This window comes from Dioscorea cayenensis, chromosome 9 (assembly GCF_009730915.1).
Source record: "Dioscorea cayenensis subsp. rotundata cultivar TDr96_F1 chromosome 9, TDr96_F1_v2_PseudoChromosome.rev07_lg8_w22 25.fasta, whole genome shotgun sequence".
Lineage (NCBI taxonomy): Eukaryota > Viridiplantae > Streptophyta > Magnoliopsida > Dioscoreales > Dioscoreaceae > Dioscorea > Dioscorea cayenensis.
This window is the reverse complement of record NC_052479.1, coordinates 30184332-30210927: the sequence shown is the minus strand read 5'-3', so window position 1 is coordinate 30210927 and position 26596 is coordinate 30184332. Positions and strand designations below refer to the sequence as shown.

Here is a 26596-nt window from a genome sequence, read left to right as displayed (position 1 = left end):
ATGCTCTCGTGGATACGCACATCCAACAAAAGATCTATATGAAGATATTTTTGTATCATTTGCATTAAAAGCAGGGGTTTTTTTGCATATATTTTCATGTAATAAAATATTGCATATACACCCATGCAAAAGTCGGTAATTAAATATATGAGTGAAATCTAAAGCTAGTGATATGGATTTTTTTAGAATACTATAAAACAAGATAGAAAGAAAAATGAATTGTGTGAAAACAAGAAAATGAAGAAGATGAATGAATTAGTTAGAGAAATGGCATAAGATGATGATGAACAGAGACATCACCAGCAATGAGCAATGACTGAAATGGCATCCTGTTTATAATTACAGTGGTTGAAAACTCACCAGTTATTGGTTGTTTCCATGGTTCCCCATCCATTTGCATATATGCATCTCTCCATTCACCTCCTCTCATTTCCAATCTAATTGCTGCTGCCTGCAAGACATTGCCAATTTGGTTTCATGAAATTAAGATTTCAGTAGTTGAAATACAAGAAAAGAAAGTTTTCAATCAGTCTGCAGTGTTTTACTGATTTGAAACTTGTATGATTACTGATAATTTTTTTAATCTAACAAAGTTCAGATGAGTTTTAAATATTTGTTAACAATGTTAAGTTGATGTTAGTACCTGAGTGATATGCTTGGCTGGTATTAATTCAACCATAACAAACGAAGCATGCCATCCTTGTTTTAAGCCGAAGATCTCAAGCAAACCGTCGTCGACATGAGCCTCAACAAAGCCCCTCTGACAAAATGTCGATGAAAAATGAATAGATTCAGTAAAAATATATAAATTTTGCAAGTACATTTTTTTAATTATAAAGTTCATTTACAGTAATTCTTCGACGATCAAATTCTTTGGGTCACATTATGTATTTGTATTTTACATTATAAAAAGCTACTTCAGTTCAACACTTGATTAGCATAATGTTAATTCTTGAGTATCATAATATCAATTCATAATGGTTTTTCTTCAATTCTAAGTAAATTCACATGCATTAATGATACAAACCTTTTCTAAATATTCAGGTTTAGGGTTACCCCAAGGATTTCGTCCACCTCCATAACTGTGAAGATTCAAGGCAACGATGGCCCTGACACTGCAGAAAAATATTACTGTATCATATCTTAAGTAAAAAAGAAGAAACAAAATAAATCCAAGCCTTGAACTGACATTCAGAAACATAAACTGTGACAAACACAATGTAATGTATGGATCAAGAGATTATAAGTCGATAATGTACCTTTTAGGAACATGAATTTGTTCCCATTCTGTGGAATTGAACCTTTTAATATATAGCCGCAATATGTTCTTCAGTCCCCTGCAGTAGTAGATAAATTACAGTAGCAATTTACTTGTCAAAGAGTCAACCTTCTCACCTTTGTTTATCTATGAGAAAAGTTCAGAACATCCAAGAACTATTACGTATGTTTAACTTGAAAATAGTTGTTTGTTATTAGATATAATTCTACGGTTGACTCTTTCGGCTATGTAAAAATGATTTTGACAGAGTAGAACAATAAATAATATCATTCATCACAATTGAAGACATTGTTGAATATGAAAAGCTTGGAAAACAAGAGTGGATTTATTTTACTGAAAGACATAAGTTGCACTGCTGGAGAGAATGAAATTATAACCTGAAACTTGCATCAGTCATGCAAGGTGTCATGAACCAACCTTGGGTGCATCCATATCCTGTGTATATAAGCTGCCACAAGGAGAAATTTAAAAGTGCTCTACAAATTAGAAGAACCAAAAAAAAAAAGGAGAAAAAGTATGTTTTGGCACTTAAAATTTAAGAAAAAGTAAATATTCAAGGGACAAGCATTATTGTCTATACTGAAAAATTCAGCAATTAGGTATGAGGAGAAGTGCCCACTATATATATATGGTTAATCTCAATGTGTGATCCTCACTTGAAAATAAGGTAATATAAGTGCTCATGTAACAACAGGCCTTACTAAAACCTCTCAATAATTTGATGCTATTCCCATAAATGTGCTGCTAAATATGGAAGTATATTTATGTAAAAACTCAAAAGCTACAACCTATGGTTTGTGTTGAACTAAATAAGATATTGGAGGAGTTCTCAATGCATGACTATGGCCACCAACGTGAAAAAGAAGAAATTTTATGAAGAATTCAGTATGATCAGAGCTTGATGAATACTAAATGTGGATTTTAAATTAAGATAAATGCTCACTTTTGTGCCTTCATTCTTCCACAATTTTAAAAAATGATTATGAGACATCTTGGAAGAAAACAATAGAAAAACATCAAGCAGAAATCAGTAACGCACTTTATTTGCAATTGGACTTTGAGCAATGTATGGTTTTTCATCACGTAGGTGATGGAAGCCATATGCAACCTGTGCATCCATTCCTGCATTTGGAAAAATTAGCAAATTCAGGATCAAATTTACCATATAAAATAAGAATGTGCATGAAACTTTTGGTTTTGAAATAAATTAGTGATAGCTAACAAAAAAAGACAACAAAGAATCCATTAGCATTTATTTCAAAGCTCAAACAAAATGGAAAAGAAAAATATGCTATCACCTCTGATTTTAAGAACTGAAGATTATTTGACTGTCAAAGGAAATAAATCAAAATGAAGTAAGTCATGTATTGTTGAAAAGTGGCAAATTAAAGACTATACCTACGCTAAAATAGTTGTAAAAGACTCCTTTATAGCATGAACCCCTTAAAGGAGACTGCTCCTCATTATCTCCATCCTGCATAAATATCAGTTGCTATATTAATTAGAACTTGAAAATAGAAATGTTCCATTCCGATGAGAAAATCATTATATGCAGATATGTTGTTAAAGATAAAATTACGCATACTTGATCAGATGCTGATTTAGAAATTTGAAAATCAAAAAGGAGAGCGAATGATCATAAAAAAAATAGAAAAATTGGGAGATTGTGTTAAAATGTAAAACAAACATAATTACTAAACACAAGAAAATCAACCAAATAATAGATTACAAAAAATAATTTTCTACCATTTATAATTATTAAATAACTACATTCTGCAAAGCTACAAGCACAAGTTAATTAGTTATTATACAGGACAGACTGCTGAATCATTCTAGACTCCCAATAAATAAAAATATTTGAGTGGATACATATGACTTCTTGGTTATTCTGATCCTCTGCATTAAGGTCCATGACAGTAAATATCAAGGCATATCAGGATTCAGAAGTAAAAGATATGACTTCATTGTCACAGAATCAACAATAGATCATGAAAATTCAATTTAAGTTGAAGCATGAAATAGCATACATCAAAATGGTTGCAAATACATAATTTCAGTTGCATCCAAAACCTGAATATAAATGTGGTCATCAAGTTGCCGGAGACAGTGTGGCAAGTCTATTGGCTCCAATTCTGGCACTGATATAACGACTTCCCAACTGCATAAAAAGTTTGCAAGTTTAATACCCAAAGGTCTACTTTTCTCATTAAAAATTCAACAACAAAATATTTTCTAGCATTCAGAAAGTTGAATGTCAGAATAAGGATAGATGCTAAGATAATTAAATAAACCACTTAGGATTGCAAATTGCACTTATCACAATAGAACAAGTAGTTCTGAGTAAAACTGAGAAAGTTAAATGCTTAGAACCAGAAATTAATCATAAACATGTACTTGGTGCATGCTACTACCTACAAATTATTCCCAAAAGCAATAGCATGGTGCTATAACATGATATATACAAACCAAAACTAAAAAAATTCACCAATAGCTCAAGTTCACAAATGAACTCAAAGTTTAGTCAGGCAGAGGTTCTCTATCATGAATATGACTAAGAAGAGATAAATTAGATCCTCCACCTGTCAAGATGGCAAACTGGACCAGTGACAGCTCTGTGGATAGAATTTTTCACTGTTGTCCTCCATGTAAAAGGAAATGAACCACCCTAGAGTGAAAGTTAGCAAGGTAGATTGAGATTCAAAATAGTAATTATATAAACTAAAATTATATGAAAGTGCAATAGTTCATTACCCAACCAAAGCTTCTGGAGAGATCATTGCCAGTTCCAAGTGGAATGATGCCAATTGGAGGTACTGGCGTTCTATTCTGAGTATGAAGTTCTGCCAGGCTTCCTAATACCCATCCAACTGTGCCATCACCTCCAGCAACCTACCAACCATGAGCTCCCAAAAATGATTCACTAGTACATTCTCGAATTACCACTCAAAACAGTAATGACCACAAGGCCAGCACAAGTATCATACCATGATCCTCAACTTCTCACGTATACTCTTTGCGCAAAGATCACCGAGACTGGCCAACGTCTCCAAGCAACCCAGACCATATTGAACAAAATCATCAGGTTTCACACATGAAAGATCATAAACCTGCACTAAAAACAAGAAACATCATAGGTCTCCAAGCAGAGATAATCCATCTAGAAAAATAAGTAAAAAAACTCATCAAACGAGTGAAGCAATCTACATTATGTTGTCCTAGTCCCTAATGTTCAAACAACAACAGTGGTATTAACAAATTCTGCATTAAATTTGTTCAGCTAATTCATATAATGAAAACATAAATTTGATCCTTTTGACAAAACAAAGTGGAAATTATCCATAAATTTAATATAAATATATGCAACTTCACAACAACAGAAGTGATCTTCTTCAAAATTTCAGCAATCAGAGAAGAGTACTTCAACCAATCCATATAAGAAACACACAAGGGTAACATTGATCTGATGCTTTTGGGAAAAAGGGGGTAAAATTATTCACACAAAATTAACAAAAAAATCACAAAAATTCTCCAAACTAATCCCAAATTAAACAAAATTGTAAAAATTTCAGAGGGGAAAATCAAAAACCTGGTCCTTGCCAATCAGCATCTGAAGACGATCCTTGAGCATGAGGCCATGGCGTCCCCCGCTCCTCGAATTAACAAACACCACCACCGGTGCCTCCGGAGGGTTCGTCCCCTCCCCTGCCGGCGCCGCCAAATACGCCGGCCCATCCGCGTCTTTCGTCATCGCAGCCACCGTCATCGCCGTTGCTATCCGGCTCGGTATCTCCACCATCCTCCTCAGCTCCTGCTTCCCGATCCTCAGCCATGAGTTCCGGAACGAGCTCCATATCAAAGGCTCCGACGCCGATGAGGACGCCGCCATTTTCCGATCACTTTCAGGCGAGTGGCACCCTCTGATGAAACCGGAGATAAAAGCACAGAGATACGACGATTTGTCTCTTTTTAGCCGTACGATTTGAATCGAGTGCGGATCTCGAGATGGTAATGAACGAATGGATCTGCTTCAGACCTGATTCGTAACAGTCGTGTGGCGGGAAAGACGGGTGGCCGTTGGACGGTTATTTAGATTTGCGCGGGAATGGTCAGCTTGGGTTATTAGATGGGTCCCACTTAAATTCAAATACCATTTTCTTTTTATTAACGGTAAATAATTGTTTTAATTTTATTTTTTAAAATTTTTGTTTTTTTACCAAAGGCCATTAGAGCCGTCAATGAGACTTCGATGTCAAGGGATATACATATATTATATTACACCAATTATAATGATTTAATGATCCCGTAAAAATTTATTAATTCGATTAGATGTTACATAAGACAATAAAAGTTCTATGATATACACACTCAGAAGATATTTTAGGAACTAAACTGAGCTAATAAACCTCTTTGCTCACTAAAATAGAAAAAATGACATCCTCCCACAAGAGTTTCGAGAACAATGAAATAAACAGTAGTAATATAGTATTTATACAATATCCTACCATATATGCACAGTACTACAAACAGTAATATGACTCAGGGATTCAACTATGACTCTGCCCATTCACCATTCTCGTAACATTCTTAATAATATTCTCACCATGTAGAATTCATTCATTGAAAAAAAAAGGCAAAAATAAATAAATAATAATAATAATAGCATAATTTGTGAAATAACATTCTTAATATTCTTTTTCTTAATCAATTATCCAGGGAGACGTTAATGAAGAATGTTCCGCGAGTAAGCACACCAACTAGCCAGACAAACTTAAAAACAAAAGACACGGAACCAAGGGCTGAGATCACATCTTCTTCCAAAGTCCAAATCTCAAAGCAAAATCCCAAGTATTTGAAATAACTATATAACCCTCCGGTCCCTCCCTGTGCTCGCTCCTCTGGAGAGAAGAGAAGAGAAAGAAAAACGCGGGAAAGCTCGCGAGAGAGAGAGAGAGAGAGAGAGAGAGAGAGAGAGAGAGAACGATCTCAAATTCGAAGGAGAGAAACGAAACCCTAGATCTGTAGATGCTGCCTTCCTCTTCATCGGAAGTGCCTCGATTCTTGATCAGCGGGTTGTTGCTGCTCGGCGGGGCGGTGTTCATCGCCCGCCGCATCGGCAGCAAGCCATGCGCTGCGTGCGGGGCTCCGGCGAGGAAGAAATGCTCTCAATGCGAGAACGTATGGTGTTGGTATGGTCTCGTTGGTCAGCCTTGTCCTTTCTTTTTTATTTCTTTTGGTTCTTGTGAAATTGTGCGTTCTTTTTGTATGGGTTGTTTTAATGAGGGAGTTTTTAGAGCAGGGAATTTATTCATTATATTTGAATCGTTGTCTTGGAATCTTGATTGAACGCAAACAAAAACGAATTCGAGGAAGCAAAGAAAAGAGAAGAGTATATAGATTCTTTTGATGGTTTTAGAGAAGGGATTTAATTCATTAGAGTTAGAATTGTTTAATTCTTGATTGAATATGACATTCTTTTAGAATGAATGCAAACAAAAATGAATTAGAGAAAAAAAAAAAAAGAAAGGAAAGAATGTATAAAATGTAATGGAATCTGGAATATATGAAGGAGATCAGTTCTTATAGTTCAATTGGATGGAGTTTGGTGTTGGGATTCTTTCAGTTGATGCCTTTTATCTGGAAAAATTTGAGGCTTTTTCTAGAAAGAGGATTATGTTAGATTGTTTTTGAGGGCTTTGCTCATTTCTTGAAGTTTTGCCTTAATGCAAATGCCATAACGTTCTGAGTTTTTTCAGAGGAAAATTGTCTCAAACAGTGAGGTCTTGTATATCAATGTTGAAAGTATGGTTTAAATCAGTGTGCATCATGATCTATCTGAGTTAAGGAGAGCTTGATGGCTGAAAGTTTCATCTAGACATGGGGTTAATTTGTACCAAGCCTCATGACAGACCGTTTAGAATCTGTGAGAAATGATTCTTGCAAGCTTCACCTTCATTTTCTTTTCTTTTCTTTTTTTATTTAACTTTAGGTGACATCAACAGTATACAAGAGAAAGAGTAAGCAATAGGTGGAAGAGATTATGCTTATTGTTCAATTAGCCCAGCTCTCTCTCTGTCCAGTGACTTCAGTCCACTGTTTGAAATCCACTGGCATAATTAATTGATAAACATATTTTTCTAATCAATCACTTTCAGTTGATAAGTAATTTCCTGTTTTACTGGCATTTATAGAATATGATGACTTTCTTATTCATTCTCACTGATTTTCTTATACCATGAAATTACATTAGATGGATGTGTTTTCCCCTATTCTCTGTTTCTTTCTTTCTTTCTTTCTTTTTTTTTGTTTTTTTTTGTTTTTTTGGGTGCTTTGTTTCATATAATCAATCACTTCCATTGTTTTTTGTTTTTTTCCTTTTTCTCTACATGTAACTCTTTTCTCATTATTACTTTTTTAATTCTGAAATAATATTTTTTGAGAAAACTGTTTTCAGGCCTGAAAGTCAAAACTATTACAATATGCATTAGAAGTAATACTAATTTTCAAATCCAAAGAAATAAGGTGAAATGAAATAGGGGCATTCAGATAGAGAAGACCATAAGTGAAATTAAATGAGAAATTGGAAATGGGAAATCACATGATAGCAGAAACAGAAATCCTAAAAATGGTAATAGATTCAGGGTAGTATAGTCTCATGTTACTGCTAATTTTGGATCTTTTCACAATTTAAAATTGATTTTATGCTTTTTAATAAGATATAGAAAGGAGCTCCAATTGATTGGCTGCTTAAAAAGTTGCCATTTTGAGAAACTGTGATGCAGGAATTTCAGATGTTGGAAATGTACCTTTATTAAAAAGAAAAATGCGTTTATTGGAGATTCTACAATCATTCTATACGTGTCCCAACATACTTCCTCCTTCCTTTTTTCTCTAAATAATTTGGCTGGCAACTTAATTTCTCATTATTAGATTTGTTTTTGTATCCTAGCATGTTCGTCATCAATACACTATGGCAAAAATATGATATGCCCTTTTTAACAGTTCAGAAGCATGCCAGTTAAAGCATCAGGAAGCACATCATAGTCTAAAATGGGAGCAGACAAGCCCATCACATGGTGTGCCTTCTAGCGTGTTACCAATTGTTAGTTCAATAACCACGGCACCTGCCTATGGAACTCGTAAGGTGCTGCAAGACCCACAAAAGGTGAAAGACGATGGTACAATCTCCTGGGTTCAGCTAACCGTATACTTTAGTTAGTTGATTAATAGCCCATTAGTTTACAATGTCCAATGTAGATCCTCTTCTGCTATGATGAATTTGAAAAGCTCTGGGACAAGCCAGGACTGTCTCCCCGTGGGCTTATGAACTGTGGAAACAGGTTTGAGTGATGCAATCTTTCTCAAGTTCTTAGATGGTTAAGCCTTATTAATTCTTTTCTGACTGTCCTGAGAGGTAAGAATATATTTTCAAGATCTTAAGCTGAATTAATTTACTCCTGATTGGCTTTAATCATGTAATGGTCTAACCTCCAGTCAAATTCACATGTTTCTGAAGGCTAAGCTTGAGTAATTCCTCAATTATTATGCAGTTGCTTTGTTAATGTTGTATTACAATGTTTGGGATGTACCCGACCACTTGCTTCCTACTTGGAGGGAGACCACCGTAGCAGATGCAAGAGAAAAAAGAATAAATCTGTGCTAACTCACTTTCTGGGGGTTGGTACACTTGATTGTTGGTGCCTCTTATGTGACCTTCAAGCACATTTTGAAAGAGCTAGGGAAAGCCTGCACCCTTGCTCTCCAACTTGGATTGTATCTCAACTATCCAAAATTAGGCCTTACCTTGGCAATGGGAACCAGGAGGATGCACATGAATTTATGAGGTAGTTGCTGGTGTAGTTGACAGTTTCTGAATACACTAATATCTCTTTATTTTTGTTCCATTCTGATTTTCTAACTGTATGCAGATAAATTTCTTTTCCAATGAATTGACCTTGTATACTTGTAGATTTGTGATTGAAGAAATGCAGTCAGTGTGCCTTGATGAGTTTGGAGGTGAAAAGGCCTTGGATCTGAGCTCTCAAGGGACTACACTTATCCAACACATATTTGGTGGTTATCTACAAACTCAGGCAGAATCTTTACTCAAGTAATTTGTATTAGTTAGCATGCCAATCATTTGTTATTTTTAATTATTTCATATTGTGCCTCCTGATGGTTCAAATTATATATTATTGCTTTCCACAATCGTCATCATCAACCATGTATAATTTAATTGTTATCTAAATCGTGATTCTATGGTTAAAAATGATGACTTTGTATCTGGTCTTCTTTTGTTTGTGTAGTTGGCAGTTGTAAACCTTCATTTTTGTAGAAATTCCTTTTAAAGTTACTTTCTAGATTGTGAAGTTTCCCTTTGATAAATCTATTTGCACAAGCCACCTATTGACAACAGTGGAACCTTTTCCAATCGAATGTGTTCATAAAGGATAGTAGCTGCGAAACATGCAACTCACTTTTGTTAGTAGCCTTTTCCTTCATCTTTGTTTGCTATCATTTGTGGTTGGTGGCCATGTTGTCGGATTCCTTTTCTCTTATATTTCTCTAATATTTAATTCCTATGTCTTGATCAGAAACTTTGATCATGTTCTTTGTTTTTCAGGTGACATGTACAAAATGCAATACAATTTCAAATAACTATGCGAATATATTCGATTTAGAAGTTCAAATTCAAGGTGTTGAGTCTTTGGAGGAATGCCTAGATCAGTTCACCTGCATAGAGTGGCTTGATGGTGAAAATATGTATAAATGTGCTCGGTATGTTCCCAACCATCTTAAAACATTCGCAAAATCAATTAGATTAACATGCATGTGGAGAGGGTTTTGATGGTTCCATAATTTATACTTCCTGCTTCTAGCTCAATGGACAGGATTTATGAATCTTGTTGATTGAAATATATGTCTCAATCAAGTGCTATGATTGATTTCACTAGAAGTAACTCCTCCAGTGTAGGCTATATGGGCTTAGAACTTGAGGTTTATTTGCAGCTTTTATTTGGTGGGGTGTCCATGGCTAATGGCCCATGGCCTGTTCTGAGAAACCCAGTAGTTCAAATATTTGTGATTGCAACATGGATAAAATTGAGGTTTGCGCAAAGTTAGAATATGAAACTATACCTGACCACAATTTTCAGCCCTTTTAATATATGAGGAGATAATTCTTCTTGATCTGTCTCTTTCTTATTTTTAATCTTCAATAGAAGTCGGATAGGTCCTAATTTGAGTCAGGATATGGTGGTTTATTCGTAACCCTGTATGTAATAATCTCTCATATTGCATCTGTGCTAGGCATTAGCTAATGTGCATTTGAGCTGAATGTGTTACCTTTCTCTGAGATTACTTCTTTGCAAATACATTAGCCTATGCCATAACACTAAAGTCGGATGACTTGTCAAGGCTACCAGAAATGTATGTAATATATGTAGAGAATTCTGGTAGATGTTGATTTTTAGCAGTAGATGTTCAATCGTAATTCTTTGTTAGGACTTGGAATATTTATATCAGTAGCTCCACTTTTGCGCATAAAGTTCAAAAAATTATCAGGTCATGATTATCCGTATTACAATTTTTTCAACAGAATTCTATTAAAGTGTTATTTCTTTTCAGCTCATAAACGATAGTGAAATCTAGTTGTTTCCATGGTTTTAGATGCAATCATTATGTTAAAGCTTCGATACAATATAGTGTTCATCAAGCTCCAAATATTCTGACAATTATTTTTCAACGTTTTCAGGTAATGGCCATCGTTTTAGCTCTTGATTTTCAGTCTACCCTTTATTATGATTTTCCCCCTAAATGTCTGTTCTTCATACTTACCCCTTTTCACCAGGCTGGTACATTCAAAAAGTTGAACAATACTGTTACTTTTCCTGAGGACTTGGATCTTACTCCATTTATGAGTGGGGAAAGAGATGGTACTGACCTTTATACACTTTATGCTGTTGTTGTTCATCTTGGAAATTCTACAGCTGGTGGCCATTACATTTGTTTTACAAAAGACTATAGTGGCCATTGGTACAAGATTGATGACGCCATGGTAACACCTCTTGCGAAATTTTTGGTGCCAGCTCTACTTTTAAATGCTTTTAAGTGTTAGTCTAAAAATAAAATTTTGTCACAGGTTGAGATAGTGGATGTGCAGCAAGTACTTGCTGAGAAAGCTTACATGCTCTTATATAGCAGGTATATGTTTTTCCATTTTTACTTTGAATAAGCGCGGAATTAGAACTTCATAATTACTGGTCTTTTTTTAAAGATTTCATGAACTTTTGACTATTGAAGAGTTTGCTTGTCAATGCACATGGTTTACAAATATCATAAATATATTAGTAGCTTGCTTGAAACTAATGATCTGGCATGCATCGCTCTTCAGGAAAAATGTACGTCAGAGGCCTCTCATTAAGCCCATGGAAGAAGGCTTAAGCAAAAAGCACCCAAATGACTTCTCTTTTAGCGCTGCTAATGTAACCAATCATATTGATCTTTTGTCTTGTTCACTGGCTGTCATCAGTTCACAATCATCCCTTGACATAGCTAACAATGCTCTTATCAAGGATGGCACAGAGTTGCTGCAGAATCATATACCATTTGCTCTTGTTGATGATCTTAAACCGAGCTCATCAAAACCAGAACATCCTGAAGATAAGGAAAATTTGTCATCCTCCAGGCTCATGGAATCTCAAGCCAAAACCACACACTCTAAAGTTCAAGTCATGGATTTTCCAGAACCATGTTGTAGTCTAGACGAAGAGTGTTGCACTGAAGAGTCTAATGGTTCAACCATTGTCATGGAAAAACCTATGTCAGAAGGCTCATGTTATAGTAATGAAATTGACACTGAAATGGCCAAGACACTAGTGCCAGTTGAGCAACTTCCAGATGATTTATTATTCAAGCCAGAGCTGGCAGAATTAGGTTCTGGTTCTTCAAGTTCAGCATATGCAGATGAAGACACTCCAAAAGGTTCGCTGTCCAATGGTTTCAAGAGGAAATCAGAACTACTCTATACTGATGGTTGCCTTGACAAGCTTGCTAGAAGGAAGTGTTCTGGAGACAAGGGAAAAACTATAGTAGAAAATTCTGGAACTTCCATTATAAACAGTGTCTGTGATTGCTCCGGTGGACATTCTTCTACCTGACTTGGTTCGGCAAAGAAATCAATGCCATTATGATTTTAGCTTCTCATCGATATCTGAGAGGTGGGGCACACTTTATGGGTTATTGATTTGTTAGTCCTTCCATGCTAGGTGTTTCCTGAATCCCAAGCAATTGATTAAGAACAAGATTTTCACTGAAACTACAGGTGTTCTGCAGAATTAGCTTACTGTTGTCAAAATTGAAAACACACACATACTCAGACACACATTAGTACTGTTCTTTTGGATCAGTAGAAGAATTCCCTTGATTCATGATGAGATTTCAATCCTGCTGTGGTCACCCATGCAATGTTGCCAGCAACTGGTCTGCTGAATGGATGGTTGGATTCAAGAGTTAAAATAGACACATTCATCTTGTGCTTCTGTTCTGAAAAACAGTAACTGTGTTTGATGCCTATCAAAGCAATCAATAATAGTCCAATGACTTCTCAACTTGCACATCAATGTAAAGCCAGGACATTTTTCTGCCAGACATTGGGGTCACATCTGTTTTTGCAACCCAGGTGACAAAACCCACATAATTTTTTTTACAATTGATTGAGTCTGGCATCCTTCATTTACTCTCAACATTTAATTCACTCTTTCTGTTTTTCCTTCAGGTTCCACAAGAAAAACAAAAAGACAAGCAAAATACTTCTTGTCCAAAGGCCATGATGATCCTCATTGCTACATTGCCATTTGTATCTACCACCATCACAGGTGACTAACTACTCTTTTTCACAGATCAAGCTTTAACTTTCTTAGAAGAGTATATACACTATAAACTTGTCATATGTCATAACCATAGGAACAAAACTCTAGATAGTGTTTTTAACTGTTTGTCAATGGAGATTTATGACAAATTCATAGCATGAATCAATTGAAGGCCAATGTTTCATGCATGGGAATCAAACACACAAACACTATGACCATCAATGGATATGTCTAGCAACACCCAGACCAGACCATCTGCCACAACACTTACTACATACCATCACTATCATTCTCATTTTATTAGCAACTGAAACATCTCCAACTAAACTCCCCCTGTGCCTGTCTCTTGCCCTTATCTGTTGCCTTAATTTCCCATCCTCACTTGCAGGGCCACCATAGGACAACCAAAGTCTTGTCTAAAACCAGAACAATAAAAATACATATGAAGGTGTTCATTTTATAATTCACTGTCACATGCCACTTATCTAACAACTTCAATGCTTTGCACTTGATGTAGCCAAGAATTTTCCCCAAATGAATTAGAAAAAAGAATTCTGATTAATATTCATCATAAAAGTAAGGGGACATGTTAGTTATGGATCACAATCTGTGCTTTGTAATCCTGAGTTGCCAATGTGCTTTCCTCCAAATTGTTTCAAATGAGGTTCATACATTCTTCTTCTTATCATTCATTCAATCTGATTCAATAAGGAATCTATATTTTGGATTAAGTGAAAGATATCATGTTTACTAAATCTTTAGTGGGTGTAATAAATGAGTGTTGGCCTAATGTTAATTAGGGTTTGTTTTTTGGCAAAACAATAAGAAAGGGATTGATTTAAGAGTTACACTCAAAATCCATGTTCTTGACATTAATAGGGGGGCAAAGGAACATGTTAAGATGCTTGAAGAAACCCTAGAACATTTTGATTACTATATTTTGATTTTTTTTTTTTTTTTCTCTAAATTGAAGATCATTGTTGACAATGATATTGTGATGATGTGACAAAAAATTATTATAGCAAAGAATAAATTCAAAATCTTTGATGAAATTGTTCTGTTGGAAATAAAATTTATTGGTTATTATCTATAAATCATTTTGAATATATTCCTATAAAGTGTATAAATACACATACACTTATTAAGAAAGAGATTTATTTACATATTTATAGAATTTGAAAATAATTATAGATTCTTGTAATTTTGAAATTTTCAAATATATATGTGTGTGTGTGTAAAAAGGAACTTGTTATTATTATCTTCAAAGCAATTGAATTAAATAAATGAATAAATAAATGAGTAGATAAAACGAAAGAGTGAGTTTTAAGTGGGCCTTTTCGCATCGGGCCCGGTAACATGCTTTGGCTAAAGAAACAGGTAGTAGACTGACACGTGGCAACGGACACTACTCTCGGCGCTTGGACTTGGGTCCAGCTTACGTCATTCATACCTGACACCTGCCGGCCACACTCATGCTTGTCGGTGGAGTCTAAAAATAATATTTTATTTATTATTCCAATGAGCATCAAAAACTTACTAAAATGAATTTGAAGTTTTCTTAAGTTTGACGTGCCTTAATCTGAAACTAGAAAGATTTTGCATATTATACATATATATATATATATACTATAATTATTAATAATCTAAACTTACAAGTTCTTGGTTTTTGTATCATTGATAATGAATATTATTCTCCATGGTTTCAATGAATTATGATGTTTTATACATTTTATAAAAAAAAAATATCCTCCATTATATCAATTTATTTATTGTTTTTATTTAAAAAATTATTGAAGAGTTTAAAATTAAGCAAAGCAAGTGAAGATCCCAAAATATTAAATAACTCAATGTTACAAATATAATGCATAATTAAGAATTAAAATATTTTTAATTAAATGACATGAAAAAAAAAATTAACAACAGAAGCTTAAAGCAAAGAAGATGTATAAATATTTGAATTCAAAGTTCTAAACATTTTTTAAAATTAAATAATTACTCATTATAGCCCCATGAAAAATCATATTTTTTTTATTAGATAATATTTTTATATAATATAAATAAACCATAATCAGTGCTAATAATATAAGACAAAGTTGGCAAAATAGCAAATTATATTAATTGGATCAAATAAAAGTATTTTGTGGTGGCATATAAACAATACAAATTTGTAAAAGGGCATAATGATAATTACACATTTATTTTGATTATAAAATATAAAAATATTCAAATGAAGAATGTTATTTTAAATAATAATATTTAAATATATATGTACATGAAAAGTAGCTGCAACATTTGGCAGAGCAACTGTAAAGTTTCTTCACTTATTCAACTATTTTAATTCAATTTTCTATTTTTATTTTTATTTTCAATTGTTTTTGTAGCAATTGCAATGCATAGTGTTCTCCTTCACTTGTTGCACTATTTTTAATTTTTATTTTTAATTTTTTTTACTTTAATCTGAACTTCTATTTGATCATTTAGGAGCTCAAATTTTTATAATTATATATATATATTTACATTATATAGTTTTGACCTTGTTGTGATTGATGCCCAGTTTAAGAAAGCATTGATTTTTACAGTTGATTTATTAGGTGCTATAAATAGTTGCAATCTTTGCATCCATGGATGGTGGAAATCTTTGAGAAATTGGATGAAAATGGTGGGGATTTGTGTGTTGATTCTGTTGAAAAGCATTGAATAATGCTTACAATGATTTAGGGCTTTAAATGCTTGTCTTTGTAGGAGCAATGTGGATTAATTTGGATTTTTAGGATAAAAACCCTAACCCTAGTTGCACAATGTCCTGCTCCCTCCCCCTTACTTTCCAAAGGAGTTGTCTTCTTTGAAAGTTTTGATTTTGATGCTGGATCTAGGGTTTTAGAGCATCATAATCTGCAGAAATGGCTCCAAGATTGGATTTTTCAGAGTGGTGGGCTAAGGAAGAGAGGAAGGGAACTCCATTGGTGGTCACCATGGAGAACCCTAACTACTCTTTGCTTGAAATCCAATGCCCTGATTCTGAGGAATTCCACAGTGTAGGCAAAGCTAAGGGTAAGAATGCCAAGCAATTCACTTGGGTTCTTCTCCTCAGAGCTCACCGTGCCGTCGGTTGCCTTGCTTGGCTTCTCAGTGCTATCAAGAAAAGGATGCTTATCAGGCACCGAATCATTCATGTTGAGAGTGATAATGTAGAGAAAGGAAGAGTTTTGTTCAAGTTCATCAGAGCTTTCTTGGTGATTTCTTTTGCAGTTCTTATGTTCGAGATAATGGCTCACAGTAATGGTTGGCATTTTCAAAGGCCTAATTTGCATTTACCTCAAAGTATTGAAATCAAAGGATGGTTGCATTCTCTCTATCTTTCATGGCTTTTGTTCAGAGCACACTACATTGCTTATCCAATTCAGTTGTTGTCGAGCTTCTGCGTTGTTCTGTTTGCCGCCCAGTCTTTGGATCGGTTAGTCTTGTGTTTCGGTTGTCTTTGGATCAAGTTGAAAAAGATTAAGCCGGAGATTATTGATAGTGATTCATTGAAATGTGTCGATGTTGAGGAGGGATCGAATTGTGAGTTCCCTATGGTTCTTGTTCAAATTCCAATGTGCAATGAGAGAGAGGTGAAGCTCTCATCTTATCTTGTGTTTCAGTTCTACTCTGAATTTCCATAGCTGATTTTGATCTTGTTTCAGGTGTACGAGCAGTCGATATCAGCCGTTTGTGAGATTGATTGGCCGAAGGATCGGTTGTTGATTCAGGTTCTTGATGATTCAGACGACGAGGATATCAAATTTCTGATTGAAACTGAGGTTTCAAAGTGGAGCCAGCAAGGCATCAACATTGTTTATCGGCACCGATTGACAAGAACTGGCTATAAAGCAGGGAATCTCAACTCAGCCATGAGCTGTGATTACATAAAAAACTATGAATTTGTTGCCATTTTCGATGCTGATTTCCAACCAAATCCTGATTTTCTCAAGCAAACAATCCCACACTTCAAGGTGCATATAGTATAGCCTGAAACTTGGTACCGGATCATCGATTATGATGACTAATGTCCCCTGAGTGTTTGCAGGGAAATCCTGAACTTGGATTAGTACAAGCTCGATGGGAGTTTGTAAACAAGGACGAGAACTTACTGACTCGTCTGCAAAACATCAACCTTTGCTTCCATTTTGAGGTGGAGCAGCAGGTAAATGGTGTATTCTTGAACTTCTTCGGTTTCAATGGCACAGCCGGTGTTTGGAGAATCAAAGCATTGGAGGAATCCGGAGGCTGGCTCGAGAGAACGACCGTCGAGGATATGGATATTGCAGTCAGAGCACATCTCAATGGTTGGAAGTTCATCTTCCTTAATGACGTTAAAGTAATCGAAACTTTTAATCCATGAAAGATCTCATTTTTGAAACAATTTTGTTCGTCTTGTCCTTGAACTCTTTTCCTGCAGGTACTATGTGAACTCCCAGAATCCTATGAAGCTTATCGAAAGCAACAACACCGATGGCATTCGGGACCAATGCACCTCTTCCGATTATGTCTTCCGGCTATAATAACTTCCAAGGTGATCATTTTTCTCTTTTGTCAAAGTTCAAACATAAGTTTAGCTTTCAATGAAACAGTAAACTCTTATGTTGCAGATATCGATATGGAAGAAGGCGAACTTGATCTTCTTATTCTTCCTGTTGAGAAAGCTCATCCTTCCATTCTATTCATTCACATTGTTCTGCATTATACTTCCGTTGACTATGTTTGTGCCCGAAGCCGAATTACCCGTTTGGGTGATATGTTACATTCCGGTCTTCATGTCGTTTCTCAACATTCTTCCGGCGATGAAGTCCTTCCCCTTCATTGTGCCTTACCTTCTCTTCGAAAACACAATGTCAGTGACAAAGTTCAATGCCATGGTTTCCGGTCTATTCAAGCTCGGAAGTTCATACGAATGGATTGTAACCAAGAAAGCGGGTAGATCATCGGAATCCGACTTACTGGCAATACCCGAAAATGACTCGAAGAAGTTGAAAGAACACCGAGAAGTAATAACTCAATCAGTTAAAAAGGCGAACAAAATCTACAAAAAGGAACTAGCACTTGCGCTTCTTCTACTCACGGCCGCGGCCCGGAGTCTGTTATCGGCGCAAGGCATTCATTTCTACTTCCTCCTTTTCCAAGGAGTGTCGTTTCTTCTCGTCGGGCTCGACCTCATCGGAGAGCAAATGAACTGAAATGTGAAATCCAAACACAAGATATGCAAATGTTGTTGATATCTATGGATTGAAAATTGAATACTTGTTCCTCAGAATCTTCAAATTGAATTATTATCAGTTTTGAAGGTTGAGAGAGATTGAAAGTGGAATTTATGTGACAATACTTTTGTATAAATATGGATTGATTTCAAACTATTTTATGAAGTGTTATTGAAAAAGATGATTATAAAATGCTCATTATTATTCATGAAATTCTTCAACAAATTACATTTTGTAGTGTTATCAAGATTCAAGGCTGTGTAGGCACCACCAGAAAAGCATATATATTTACTTCATCTGAAAGATATGATGGACATTGACACAGATGTGGCTCTCAAAACTTCACATGAAATTGTTATAGCCTGCACTTCAAAAATCCCCCAAACATATTACAATTTTTAAAAATGTTTATTTTTTATTAACAATGTCGTAGTTTTTTTTTTCTTGCCAAGATGAGCAACCCAGCTACTAAAAAATACAGAGATGTGCACAAGCCTCGATGGAGCAATGAAGAGTGAGACCCGCACACACATAGGCCCTGAAACCACACACACATAATCACTACTCACACTCCCAGAAATATGCACTCACTCAAAATTCAAACTCTCACCGTGAAGAGTTCTATTAAAAATTTGGTTATTAATAAATCACTTAGTCAGGTTTGAATATGATAACATTGGGCAATTGTTTATTGAGTTATTTTGATGGAAAAAAAAATTGTTTCTATAAGAAATACCAAATTATTAACTTATGTATATAACTTATCATAATTTATATATACACTTATTGAAATATATATATATATATATATATATGAAAGTACACGGAAACCTTAAGGTTCTTAGGAACACATGCTCCCATTAAAGTGGCAATGCTTTAACATTTAAATAAAAGGGAAGTACTTAGAAGTAGTACTTCATAAAATTATACTTGACTATTCATACGTTTGAAAAAGTAGAGTTCCTACCCTCTTCTAACGGTTTATATTTCATTAAGACCATGATGTTTTATAAAATTTATTATTTTTTTTTTATAAAATTATATTTTCACCCTTTTTTTTTAAGCTAAAACTACCCCGGTGACTCTAACCGCGTGTAAAGGAGTGCATGTAAAGGAAAATAATAATAATAATAATAATAATATATATATATATATTAAACATATTAGTTATTAAGAAAACCAAAACCAGTATAAAAACCATAGGCACTATTTTGTCACTTCCAAAACATACAGGCTTTAAAGATAATTTTAAAATGCCTTTTGGAATAAAAGGCGTGGTAAATTTATTGTCAGAATTTGTTTGTGTAGAAGATTTTATATGAAATTAGTTAAAATTTGCTTTACTTAACATTAATGGAAATAGACAATCCAAAATCAAATATTAATATTTAACATAAACTTGGTTAACTTGTTAATTATTTTCTAAGCTATATTTTTTACTTGCCTAATGAAATTTGTGTGCATACATTTACAGCCAAATACATTTGGCAAATCAAAACCTCTGAAAAGATCCAGGTTAAAAAGGATCTAAATAAAATTTTAATATACACAAAATGCAGCAAATTTACAATTTCCAACAAAGAAATCTATTGGTGTATTTCAGGATAATATATATACATGCCTATATTGAATGTGCACCACACCTGTTTTTTTTTCATCAAAGGAAACAAACAGTTCACAAGATAACAATTTTGAGAATTCTGAGAAAAGAATTGTGTTAAAAGTAGGATTTTCCAAACAAGAATAAACATGTTGCAATCACAATAACAACAATTTCATACCAAATATTAAATGATTAATAAAAACACAGAAAACATTAAAATCAAAACCAGCAATTAGGAAGTCTGATAAATTTAAACATACATAAAAGAAAAGGGACTGAGAGCACCACTGCCACCACCATTCGGAAAAAATACTTGCCCTTGAAAAAATACATATTAACTGACACCAGAAAAACAATAAAACAAGGTCATTAAACTGCAATGGGAAAACAGTAAAAAATCGAGAGATTTTAAAGGCAATGAAGTTTTGATATGGACAAGAAGAGGCACAACTTCGCAAATGGATGACGGCAGGCAGACCGAATACCGGACAGGGAATGGGTTGTTTTTTAATCAATCACAGCAAAAATAATAATCTTTGGAGATGCCAAGCAGAGAAGGGAATTCCGGCTTTAGGACGATGCTGCCATATGAATCAGAAGGTAGAAAAGGTCATGTGCAGTATCAAAGAAGCAAGCGAGCCGATGCTTCAATCCTGAAGTTGTTGCTCGTAAGAATACGAAATGCTTAATTGCATTACAACAACAGTTCAGGATTACCTGCTTAACGATGGAAGCAGCTAGGCGATCCTTCTAATAAAACTCGACGAGAAGCCATGACGTGCAACAAAGCCGATAATTGACGAGCAAATAGAAGCTAGACGCAGGAGGAGAACTATTTGTCCGAAGACTTTGATGGCAGGGTGAGTGCGAAGAAGGAACTTAACCAATGTGTAGTAGTCTAGCAAGCCGTTAAAGCAGAGGACCACACCTCAAAACATCTCGATGGGACGCGATGGCGTGCAACAAAGCCGACAACTGAAGAGTAAACAGAAGCTAGAGGCAAAAGGAGGAAGACTATTTGTCCGAAGACTTTGACAGACGACAGCAGAATGAGTGCGAAGAAGAAACTTAACCATGTGTAGTGGCCTAGCAAGCCGTTAAAGCAGAGGACCACACCTCAAAACAAAAGAAGATATAAATCTTAGTGCAAGCATCATTGTAAACCTACAAAGCATTAAGTTCAACTCGAAACTAAGTAAATATATTTGGGCAAATAAAAGATAGTCATGTATAAATAGAGTTTAAAGAAACTTATCCAAATTCAAGAAGTTGTGCTGGCGAGAAGCATTTCTAACAAACATAGTTCTAACGAGCGGATAAACGCAAACAGTTAACAGTAAGACCGATGAAGGCTCTAGTCACAACTTCATTTGTTTAGCTTCGGCTGCGGCGCCTGTCCCTGGTGACCATCATAGTTCATTAGACACTTTATGTAATAAAAGTGTTATCACCATTATTGTCATAAATCATGCTTACCCATTGGCATATGGTGACTCCTCCCGGCCACGCTTATACACTGGAGATCTGCTGTAGCTGCGCTTGCGGGGTGGTGACACACTGCGACGCCTAGGTGAACGATCACGTGGACTGTAGCTCCTGCTCAAAAGTGTTGAGCACCAGAAGTGATCGGTGCGAAAATTAATGAGTTCCAGAATAAGTTTGAAGGAAAGAAACCAAGAATCAATCAGAATGTTCAAAATTAGCAAATAACATGGAACTAGATATATAGCTGATACTCTGAAAGAACAGAAACAATCATCCTGAATACAACTGAAAAGGTATGTTTAAAAGTTCACACAACTTGAAAGTCCACAGAAAATTTTATGAAATGAAGTCCTCCATAATCTGTATTAAGATCGTTAAAAGACTACTAAAATTCATGACATATATTTCTGATGATATTTCAGCATGGAACTAAATCCTTGAAATACCCACTTCCTACATCAGACTCTATCTAGAAGCAGCATCCAGGAAAGCTGTAAATAATGGTTTTCACTATCTAGAGAGAGAAAAAAAGGACAAAAGGAAACTGCCACATTTTAAAGATAAAATCAAGAAAAAAAAAAGGAATGAGTAAGCTTAACTATGTTCATATGTGAGATACAAAAGGGTAGAAGATGCAATTTAATTTTATGATGATGTCATCAACATTACACAACATGACCACACTTACCTTCGGCCATAGCTAGGACTTCGGCGATATCTTGGTGGAGTACGGCTCCGCCTTCTTCCGCTACCTAATCCTCCAGGTCCAATGCGCAAGCGGCACTCACGGGCAAAGTGACCAGGTTCGCCACACTCATAACAGTTCATGTCAGAACCACCACCAGATCTGCCGCGTGGCCGGCTGGCACCACGGCCACCACCACCTCTGGAGTTATGAGAAAGCTCAACTCTCCATCCATTTTTACCTATACCAACAAAAGCAAAAGAATAAATCCCATATAAATTGCCAAAATAAATATTCTCCACTTGGATGCCAAGAATAGTGATCAGCTTTTCCCAAAAGATAAATGGTCGTACTAAGAAAAACAGTAAATTCAGTAGATATTTGACCAGGAATGCATTCAGTAATGAGCTCTGATGATCAAGGCACAACATAGTAAATGAAACCAAATGCACTTCTGTACATATGGCAGCCTAAACTCAATAAAGTGAAAGTTCAACATATACCATTTCCTTTACCCTCATACTCCTGTGAACATTTATATAATGCCGGTGAGTTTAGTTAAGATTGTCTTGCCACAACATAAATGAAAAAACAATAAACACTTCTTGCATACCATCTAGTTCACGAATTGCATCTTGAGCATCCCGGTGATCATCAAAATCAATAAAGGCATAGCCTGGTGGCTTTCTTGCAACCCATACACTGCATCACAGACATCACAAAAAAAAAATCAAGAACTGGGCATATTTAACATAAATGACAGTTTTTTTTTTTTATTGATAGCATTCAAACATTACCTTGTGTTCCAAACAACCAAAAGCCATAAGCAAATATCTAAACAACAGGCTTATTCCCGGGTATTGAACTATCCTTAGTCCCTTTTTAAATGTCAAATCTATATTAGAGTTGATATTGTTCCTAAAATTATCTCATGTACAAAGTGCTCAGTACTTCAGCTAAAGTCAGCAACCAGCAAAAGGGAATTCAGAACTTCAAATCAACCAAACAACTTAGCCAAAAGAAAACCATCCATTCATCTTTCTCAAACTTCTTCATGGACTCCACCAATCCCATCTTAATCAAAATCCGTTAATGAAAACTTATATGAACAACTTCATTCGAATAAAATACCAAGAAACTTTCAGTCATACACATATATATTTCACAACTTCACATGTATGAATACCACAATCAACTACTAAAGAACAAGACAGCAAACTCCTAAGAACAAACAACCAAAGTCGCATTTTGATATCACCTTCTCAGAACTCCAAACACACGAAACTCATCCTCCAGCTCTCGCTCAGTAACTCTCGGATCAAGATTGCCCACGTAAACACGAGACATCTGTAGAATAATAGCAGTTTAAAAAAACAAAACAAAAACAAAGAAAATAAGAAACACAAATCAAGCTTGAATCAATACAAAGAGAACAAGAAAATCATCAAATTAAAGAAAAAACAAGAAAGAGCCGATGAAAAGGTCCAGAAGCAAAAACTCCACAAAGCTACAAATATATATCAGATCTAATCACCTACCCTTATATTTCCCCTAATTTTCTACCAAAAAGACATCAAAATCAAATCTTGCAAACAAAAAACAGAACTGCATCTATTGCACATGAAATCAAGCAGATCAAAACCCCCCCTTCGATTCAAAAAACCAAAGAGATCTGAGTGATCTAATTCTTGAACAATTAAAAAAAAAAATCTCTAAACAAACAAAGACTTCCAGAATCATCAAAACTAACCACAATCAAACCCTACAAATCGAAATCCCAAACGATCTAATAGGGAAAAAGAAGAGGATTTCTCACCTTGGCGGCGGAGCCGATCTAGAATCCCTCCCTTCTTTTGAAACCCTAGCGATAACTTCTTGGATGACCCTCTTTGAGAATCAATGAGATATATATATATATCATGTTTGCAAATAAACCCTTTTACTTTCTAAATATTTCATTCAATAACTTTACTCGTATTTTTACTAAAAAAAACCCTATTTTCAATTCTTTAAATTATGTATTTTGTTTTTTATAAGATCTTAAAAAGGAAACTTACATATTTAACCATTTTACCAAATATTTATAATTTTGAAATATATTTATATATATATATATATATATCTAATATCTTCATTAATACAACAAAATGATTTCAATGAAAAATAAATTTAAAATTTAGTATATTGGAGGATGCTTGAGGAATGACATCTCACTTCCACTACAGCCACTCCACTTTTGTTGCTTTCTTGGGAGTTGTTTTGTTATTAAATAATTTAATACACTAAATTTCTTTATAAAATAAATTTTTTTCATGAAAAAGTAATAACTTATTTAATTGAAAAATCACATATAACCTAGCGATAACCATATGCAAAGGGTTAAATGTTCAAAATTTTGCTCCCGCAATACAATTTATCAATACTATTCAGTTCAGAATGAGTCAAGAAGTATTGTAAAGTATTATTTATTTTGTTACATAGCCAAGAGATTTATTATGAAATAGTTTTATTGTCCCGCGTGTTAGTCAGCCCAACATGGTAATTCTCTAAAAGTTTAAGTATGTGCTTCTGTTTATCGTTTTGAAGTATATCTATTTGTCAAAAATAAATAAAAAAATAAAGTTAAGTATACATTTAAAACAACAAATATTAATTTTTTAAAATTATTTTTTTTTCCTCTTTAGGATGAACTAGGGGACATATTCATCTTTATAAATAGTAATAAGAATTTTCCTTATAATCCCACATCTTGTGCTTTTTATTATGATTTAGCTCATACCTATTTTTAACAAAAAAAAAATCTTGTCATGATGGTGGTGGTTTCTTTTTCAAATAATTCCATCATTCATATCCTATCGGCATAAAGAGAATATTCCTTTTTATTTTCAAATTAATCTATGAAATTATAATAGTTAGAAACATAATTTTTAATAAACTTCCAACTATGGACCCAAGAGAAAAAAAAATGAAATATTACTCTCTAATTGTAAAGGTGGTAGTTATAAATATCCAATTTACTTTTTTATAAATAAGCACAAGATAAAAAATAAAATATTAATAATTTAAAACTAAAAAATAATTACTAAAGGTGGTAGTTATAAATATTCAATTTACTTTTTTATAAACAAGTACAAAATAAAAAATAAAGTATTAATAAATAAAATCTAAAAATACTATAAAAGTATTATTATAAAAAAAATTTAAAAAAAAAATAAATAGTGAAATTGTTTTTCTTTTTCTTAAAAGATCTGATTGAGGTGAGGGTGTCACCCTCAAGAGAAGTAAATAAAGTAATAGGTTTTCATTAAATGTAAACAAAATCTTTTATTAAATATAAATAAAATGGATGCTAAAGTAAGTTATGACCATTAAAAAAATGGGTGTATGCAAAAAATTTTAATAATAAAACATAAAAATAAATATACATCCCATGTCTTAAAAAAAAATACTCCTTGCCGCGCAATAAAAAAAAATCTGGAGTTTTTTAAATCGAGAGAGTGAAATAGATAATGGTCACTCGTCAAAATAAGAGGCAAAATGTTAATAGCTTAATACATTTAAGCTCTCAACCATGTAAGCTGAGATATCCGAACTCGTATCTTTAACAAGATACGAATACTCTTATACACAGTACCAATAGACTAGAAAATTATTGGTGTCACCGATCTATCTCAAAAGGCTTTGCATAACTCTCGCACTCTTTCATATCATATATCCTTTCCGCTAATTCTTGTATTTCTACCTGCACCATGCTTCTAATAAATTTTTATCCCCTTTGAAAAAAAATACAAAAAATTGCTCTCATTCATTCAACATGACCAATGTTTTCTTCATCAAATCAATGTAAGTCACAACATTCATCATACCATTATCACATAATACACATCGGACAAGCAAAGGAATTCACAAGCCATCTATCAATACACTTTGCATGAAACTCATGCCGACATTGCCGGAGTCTCCGGCATCTCGCCGATGATCTTAGCTCTTCCAAGCATACAACACACACAACCGACTCTTTTCCGGCCACTGCATTGCTGAACAAAGGTATTTGGGTCTCGCAACGATGACCACAGCAATACCGGAGAAGACGATAAAGAATACCAAAGCAAAGATGGCCAAGTTTGCTCCGATGAGCGTAAAATGAGCCGTGAGGTACCGGAGTGTAATGTGCTCTTGAATATTATTGGTTGATTGATATGAAGATTTTGGGATTGTCTTGTTTGTATATGTATAGGTCTTGTCTAAATAAACATTCTTAAACTCATATATTATATATTTTTATTATTTATTATGCCTTTTTTAAAATATATTTTCAAAGCTACACATGTAAATGGATTAAAAACAACAATAGTACTGAAAATTACGCTGATAAAGAGATGGATTTTCAATAGAAATGAAGACAGAAATTGATCTTAGGACATTAATAATTGAAGCAAATAT

At 34.3% G+C, this 26596-nt stretch overlaps 4 protein-coding genes across 5 annotated transcripts; 2 read left to right on the top strand and 2 right to left on the bottom strand.

Annotated features, from left to right (window-relative positions):
• Window positions 1–259: 259 nt before the first annotated feature.
• Window positions 260–5141, bottom strand: LOC120268682 (diacylglycerol kinase 4-like). The gene is made up of 12 exons (XM_039275975.1): window positions 4866–5141; window positions 4264–4386; window positions 4031–4168; window positions 3859–3944; window positions 3350–3437; window positions 2678–2753; window positions 2319–2401; window positions 1657–1727; window positions 1260–1337; window positions 1028–1115; window positions 644–760; window positions 260–451 (listed from the first exon to the last, which is right to left on the bottom strand). The coding sequence occupies exons 1-12, from the start codon at window positions 5073–5075 to the stop codon at window positions 260–262; spliced, it is 1350 nt and encodes a 449-aa protein (XP_039131909.1). The 5' UTR covers window positions 5076–5141.
• Window positions 5142–6301: 1160 nt separating this feature from the next.
• Window positions 6302–13310, top strand: LOC120268681 (ubiquitin carboxyl-terminal hydrolase 18-like). The gene is made up of 11 exons (XM_039275974.1): window positions 6302–6465; window positions 8279–8441; window positions 8534–8616; window positions 8827–9120; window positions 9246–9369; window positions 9900–10054; window positions 10946–11030; window positions 11127–11333; window positions 11418–11479; window positions 11670–12956; window positions 13053–13310. Exons 1-10 carry the CDS (start codon window positions 6302–6304, stop codon window positions 12433–12435), a joined length of 2103 nt encoding a protein of 700 aa, XP_039131908.1. The 3' UTR covers window positions 12436–12956; window positions 13053–13310.
• A 2162-nt stretch (window positions 13311–15472) lies between these two features.
• Window positions 15473–18566, top strand: LOC120269412 (probable xyloglucan glycosyltransferase 5). Its single transcript, XM_039276748.1, has 5 exons — window positions 15473–16757; window positions 16830–17138; window positions 17213–17503; window positions 17585–17698; window positions 17775–18566. The coding sequence occupies exons 1-5, from the start codon at window positions 16047–16049 to the stop codon at window positions 18357–18359; spliced, it is 2010 nt and encodes a 669-aa protein (XP_039132682.1). The 5' UTR covers window positions 15473–16046; the 3' UTR covers window positions 18360–18566.
• A 1630-nt stretch (window positions 18567–20196) lies between these two features.
• LOC120269006 (serine/arginine-rich splicing factor RSZ21A-like) lies at window positions 20197–24038 on the bottom strand. Of its 2 annotated transcripts, XR_005539079.1 has the most exons (7): window positions 23970–24038; window positions 23412–23500; window positions 22767–22855; window positions 22157–22394; window positions 21460–21579; window positions 20701–21382; window positions 20197–20636 (listed from the first exon to the last, which is right to left on the bottom strand). XR_005539079.1 is itself a non-coding variant. In XM_039276290.1 (6 exons), exons 2-6 carry the CDS (start codon window positions 23498–23500, stop codon window positions 21358–21360), a joined length of 561 nt encoding a protein of 186 aa, XP_039132224.1. In that variant the 5' UTR covers window positions 23970–24038; the 3' UTR covers window positions 20197–21357. The 2 variants fall into 2 exon arrangements, 1 of the variants encoding a protein (XP_039132224.1); XM_039276290.1 differs by having other exon boundaries at window positions 20197–21382.
• Window positions 24039–26596: the final 2558 nt, after the last annotated feature.